Genomic DNA, 6,025 nt, shown 5'->3' with positions numbered 1-6,025 from the left:
TTAGGTCCCACTGGGGGAAGCAGCTTCAGCCAGCCATGTCCCCAGACTAGCCCCCACCTCACACTGGGGCTGGAGTTTGGGTGCCCCAGGCCCAGAGGGACTCTGGAGAGGGGTCAGGTGCAGGCCTCTCATGCCTCTCATGCCAGGATGGCCCCAGGTCCAGTTGTTTGGCCCTTGGTGACATCCCTCTGCATGGCTCAGAGCCCCAAGAGGGCAATGCTCCATCCAGCCCCTCTGACAGCCTGTGGGCATCGCTCATACTTGAGACATGGGTGGGTTTGCTGGTGGAATCACTTTATTCCGATCTGGATTGAGGGCAGCCCCTGACCAGCCTCTACTAGGGCCTGGTAGCACTGTCCTCGTGGGGCCACAGCCTTCACTGGAAACCAAGAGAAGTGTATAGGAACCCTGGTTCACCAGAGACCCCCCATGCCCACAGCCCTGCTAGGTGCAGTAAGGGGTCTTCCCACCCTCCGGGGTATGGGGCAGCCCCTCCTGGCTTGCTGGGAGCCAAGGTAGTCTGGATGGTGGCTTACCTGGAGGATCTTTTGTGCACAGGTGACTAGATGGGGAGGCAAGATAGGCTGTGGGCTTAGGGGCACCCAGTGCCCCATCTCCTCCCTCGAGCCTCACCTGGGATGGGGACTGGCCCCACAGCCTCAGCCCTGCCTAAGCCCTGAGGCTGCAACAGTGGCCAAGACCAGCAGAGGCCAGGACCTGGCCCCAGGTCTGTGCTGCCCATCACACCCCAAGCCACCCCTGTGGCCACTCCAGGGACACTCACGGTCCTTATGCAGCTGGGCCTGCTGCTGAGACAGGAAGCCCAAGCCCTCACTCCACTTGGAGAACAGCCCCAAGGCCTCCTGGCTGGCCGTCTCAGTCCGACCTGCAGGCAGGGGCCAGCAGGCTCTGAGGGCCAGAGAGGAGGTATGGGCAGGGGCCAGAGAGGGTGCAGGGAGAAGGCCAGACGGAGGGCTGGGGAGGAGAACAGAGGCCCCTCTCAAGATGCCCTTGGTGCAGCAACTCCAGGTAGTGGGAGCTTGCCCAAGAGGCCCCCGCTGCTACTCACTGTACAGCTCCACGGTGCTGAAGGCCTCTTCCCCAAACTCCAGCTGGGTGAAGACCACAGCGTAGTCTCTGAAGTTCGTGCCCAGCACACGGTACTCCAACACGCCCAGGGCTGGAAGACACCCGCCCCACACATAGGGTAGCCACAGAGGACCAGGGTAGGGTGAGGGCCATCAGACTGGGGAGACCCTATACAGAGACTCCAAGACTAACAAATATAAGGACAAGCCTGTCCTGTCATGAGGACAGCCAGGTCACGCAGGCCCAGCCCTGTCTTCATGGGTGTGGGCAGCCCCTGGTCAGACACCGGGACCTGTGCAGTTCTGTGAGGCAGCAACAGACATCGTCTGAGCACTGTGCACAGGGTCCTGAGGCACTTCGGGGATGCACTGTCCAGGGAGGCGCCTGTGGCCGGCACTTACTCGGGTTCTCAAACACCCATCCCGAGCTTCGTCTCAGCAGCTCCACCACATTCTGGTTGCATCCCTGCAGCCTGTGAAAGAAAAGTATCCCCAGCTCAGGGTCAAGGGGGCTCCAGACATCGTGCGAGGAGCCACCCCAGGTGCCCCAGAAACCTGTCCCAGGCCAGTCCGAGCCCATCCAGAAGAGCAGGGTGACACAGGAGGCCTGGGCAGCCCCTCACTCCTGCCGGCTTTCCACAAGGAATGAAGGACACGGAAGGAGCCCCCAGAGGGCGGAAGGTGGCTATGATTCTGGGAGCAGAGCCTGGTGTCCCTGGAACCATCAGTCCACAAACTGAACAAACCCAGCAAAAGTGCAAGTGTTTGCTCAACAGAAGAGGCTGGTGCCAATGCACATGGAAAGTGAACCAGGACAGCGCATAAAAGCTGACGCCTTAACCCAGACCTCTGTCCCTGCTTATGCTGTGGCCAGGCTGGCCCAGGCAGGTGACCTCAGGAGAATGGGAAGGCTCTCCTCGTGCCTGGGTTGGTAATTCAGACCACACTGTGGACCCAGCCTACTGGGGTGAATGCTCACCAGGCCTGCTCCCCTGGGAAGGGGGCAAATACCAATACCCACACCCCAGCATGGCACCCTGACAGCGCAGCCTCTCTCACCCTCTCCAGCACCTGCCGGCCATGCATGTGGTCTGCTGGGGCGAACACACACTCTGACTGTGCTGGTCAGGGCTGGCCTGATACCACAAGGCCGCTCTGGCAAATGGCCTCAAAGCCCATGTTCTTCAAGGATTATGCTATGGAAGAATCAGAGGTTCTCGGGCCCCAGGTCATGAGTCCACTCTAAGGAATATCTTTCAACAAGGAGCCCACAGCCAGGGTGACCAAGGACAAGAACACACAGGCAGGATGGCCGGAAGCTGCACCAGCCATGAGGTTGAAGGTGTGAATCTTACCCAGAGGCCAACCAGGCCCAGAGTGTCAGGCCCACAGACAGGAGTAGCAGGGCTGAGGACCAGTGGGGCAGAGCAGAACCCAGGGCTTCAGGAGCCACAAGGGCCACAGCGGCAGCAGGGACTGGCCTGCAGAATCCACAGGGCCTTGGGACTAGGCCTATGGAGTCCATGGCCGCAGGCCCCGCAAGGGAAGGCCTGCAGCACCCAGCACATGGGCACCACCTCGCTCACCCGTGCCGAGAGGACAGTAGCTTCAGGTTGTTCTCTGGAGTGAGTGTCACCATAACCCCCTCGATGTCCTTCACATCCTTCTCCACAGCAAAGCCCCTCTCATGGGAGGCCACAGCAAGGACATACCAGGGCCCGAGAAGCTGCATGAGGGCAGTCAGGTCAGAGCTGAGAGGAGCACTGGTAGTGTGCTGTGCTCATCCCATCTCCCCTACTTCCTTACACCTGGAATATTCTGTCCCACAGAGTGCCACCTGCTTAGGGTCCAGTCTCCCCAGCCACATCGCCTGGGCCCTGGGCACTGCGGCCAAAGCCAGAAGAATGGCCAGCAGCCGGCCTCCCATCCTCCCAGACGTCCTCACACACCCCCGCACACCACGGGCCGGGATGTGCAGTTCCTCCAGCCCTGGAAACCATTTATGTGGCCCCAAACAGTTCCAGTGGGCGGCAGTAACCACTGGGACAGCATCACAGCCTCTCACAAAGTAGCAAAATTATTCATCAAGAGAGGAGAAATGCAGGGGCGGCCTCTGCCCAGCCAGACCCACTGCAGACCCAGGAGAGGCCTGGGAGTGTGCAGAGTCCCTCTAGTACGCTGTGCCATGCCTGGGCCCTCTTGCCCCCCACTTCCTTAGACTGAGAAGGTTCCAGAATGGGCACCCTGAACCGGGCCACTTGGCCTCCCCCTCCCTGGCTGAGTCTGTCCACTGCCAGGCCCAGCAGGAAGCCAGCATCATGGCCCAGAGAGGGACAAGGAAGAACAAGCAGTCCTCCCAGAAGCTACAGTTGAGGACCTTATGTTTCCATCCCTAAAAGCACAAGACGTCCCTAAAGCCTTTTGTAAAAGGCTTCCTCCCCTTCCTGGCTGGGCCTCCCACTCATAGCCAACACAGACAGACTGTGCTGTTCCTCCAGCCCCCACACCCTGACCCGAGCGGCCCACTCTGTGGCCTGGCCCCCAGCCCTGGGCCGTGCTAGAGCAGAGGTCAGAGGGGCTCCTTGGGGTCTGTCTGAGGTTAGGGTGACCCTCCATTCTCCACACACATTCGCCTTTTCTAAGGACTAAGCAGGGTGGGTGATGATGTCTGCACGTCTTTGGCAGGGCCCTCTGCCCTCTGGGTCCTCTAAAGCTGCCTCTGTTTGGCTGATACCTAGCGGGAAAGGGACATTCTGGGAGTCCCTTTCCTAGCTGGCCTCCCCTGCCCTTACGCCAAGGTGGCCAGCATCAGAATCCTGCCCTGCTGGCAGGTGTACTCCGATGGGATGAGGAGGGCATGAGAACAGGGAGAGCAGCCTCCACGGGGCCGTGGATATAGTGGGCCCGTGAGACAGACTCAGGCCAGGTTTCTACAGGTTCCGTATTGCCATGACAGCCATTCTGAATAGCAGACCAAGGTGGGCCCCAAGTCTGAGCCTGCAACATACCCTCCCCCCAAAGCAGGTGGGTATCAGCATTCTGAGAACACAGGACATAGGAGATGGGTAACCTAAGAAGAATATTGTGACCATGACCAGTTCCAGGAAAGTGGATGGTAGCAGCCTGTGTAGTTTCCTGCTTGTTGGTCTATGATTGTGTATATAGACCCTTCATGTCTCTTTACACTGCTTCCTTCCTGGTACTATTTCAGGGAAGGTGCCTGAGCTGTGGCGAATGTCACAGTGTAGCCCCCTGGGACAAGTGAGCTCACGCTGGGCTGGGGGCTGCGTTATGGCAGGTGCCAACAAGTCACTGCTGTAACTGGTGCTCTAGAGACAGCAACATGGGTGAGAGGGAGAGAAAGGGCACAAGCAGTCAAAAAGATGGGCATGGCCGAGTTTTGTCTGCTGTCCTACTGTTATGCCCTAACTCCATCTTGCTAAGGCAGGGATTCTTGACCTATGGGTTGAGACCCACAGTACTGTATTAAAGGCTCACGGCATTAGGAAGGTTGAGAACCACTGTGCTAAGGACTTTACTAGGGGCGTTCAACACTCCCCCTTTAAAACAGGAAGCTCAGCTGAAAGAGTTTAGTAATAACTGCAAAATCCTGTGAAACCCCAGCTCCCCTTGTAAGCACCCCCCTTAGCAAGTGTTGGCTCTTGTGAAATTCAGCTTGCGTTAAAGACTCCCCCTCCCCTACCAAAAGCCCCTTATAAAAGGTTTCCGCCCCTGCTTCTAGGCGTTGAGAGACTTTGAGATGTGAGCCCACTCTGGGCCCAGGCTGTCAATGAAGAACGCTTGCTTACTTTGGACTCAGTGTGCTAGCGTTTCTCTATTCCACCTGCTTCAGGTATAACACTCTCAGATGTTACTTCTGCCTGTGTGTCGCTGGGTCCACACTCCCCGGACATCTTTGTGGCTGGCTGCCAGGAGCCCGTCAAGACCAGGACAGGCGAGGTTCAAAGGGTGGAGGGAAGGTGAGGCTGCTTGTCCTCCCCAGGCTCCCCAGGGAGGGAACACTTATAAATCACTACCGGCCCCTACTCAGGAGATGAAGCCTCCAGGTACAGGAAAGCAAACCAGCCCTTGTACAAACTTGTAGCTATGCTCAGGGGCCCAGAAAAAATGTCAAGCCTTGTACTTGGCTTAGAGTAGTCCCTGACTGCTGGCCCCCACAGACGCCTGCTAGAGAGAACAAAACTTCTCTTGGGAAGGCAATCATCCCAAAATTCCCATCCTAATCTTCAAATTAATTCAGTCAATTCTTGTTTCAAATATATTTTCTACCCAAAACGCTTGAGGATACTAGGACAGCATGGGTGAGGAGTGGGCCTCTGAGTACTTCCAATCCAGGGATTACAAGACACAGACAGTAAGGACAGCTGTGATGACTCTGCTTGAAGGGACAAGAGCCACCTTAGAAAATCAGAAGACAGCTGGAGACTAGAAAAAGCAGTATATGTAAAGGCTGTCTATGCAGCCCAAGCTGCTGGCCAGCTGCTGAAACTGAATCTCTGCATAATCTTCCAAAAATTATAATGCTCTTAAAAAAAAAAAAGTAAAATATACCCATACAAATTATTTTAGAAGTTAGAAATTTAACATCATCTGTAAGTAAAAAATAAACACAAATGTCCTGCAAGAATGTCCCTTAGGGCTCTGTCTCAAGACTTTGTGGAAATCTGTGAAGATTTCCAAAACTTGCACCGAGGCTGGGCACAGTGGCTCATGCCTGTAATCCCAGCACTCTGGGAGGCCGAGATGGGTAGATCACCTGAGCTCAGGAGTTTGAGACCAGCCTGAGCAAGAGCGAGACCCTGTCTCTTCTAAAAATAGAAACACTAGCAGGGCACTGTGGTGGGTGCATGTAGTCCCAGCTGCACGGAAGGTTGAGGCAAGAGCAGGAGCACTCAAGCCCCAGAGTTTGAGGTTGC

General features: G+C 56.5%; 1 protein-coding gene across 1 annotated transcript in view; it reads right to left on the bottom strand.

Moving 5' to 3' along the window:
• The window catches only part of LCN6 (lipocalin 6), a 3,726-nt gene extending 711 nt beyond the window's left edge, over window positions 1-3,015 (bottom strand). The window contains exons 1-6 of the mRNA XM_012808188.1: window positions 2,926-3,015; window positions 2,675-2,814; window positions 1,491-1,561; window positions 1,070-1,180; window positions 785-886; window positions 537-562 (exon numbers count right to left, since the gene is read on the bottom strand). Of these exons, the coding sequence (XP_012663642.1) occupies window positions 537-562; window positions 785-886; window positions 1,070-1,180; window positions 1,491-1,561; window positions 2,675-2,814; window positions 2,926-3,015 (540 nt within the window). The remainder of the gene's footprint in view (window positions 1-536; window positions 563-784; window positions 887-1,069; window positions 1,181-1,490; window positions 1,562-2,674; window positions 2,815-2,925) is intronic.
• Window positions 3,016-6,025: the final 3,010 nt, after the last annotated feature.

Source organism: Otolemur garnettii, unplaced genomic scaffold, assembly GCF_000181295.1.
Source record: "Otolemur garnettii isolate 467f Iridium unplaced genomic scaffold, OtoGar3 scaffold00087, whole genome shotgun sequence".
Classification (NCBI taxonomy): Eukaryota; Metazoa; Chordata; class Mammalia; order Primates; family Galagidae; genus Otolemur; species Otolemur garnettii.
Note: the sequence above shows the minus strand (reverse complement) of the source record. Positions and strands in the feature narration are given on the sequence as shown.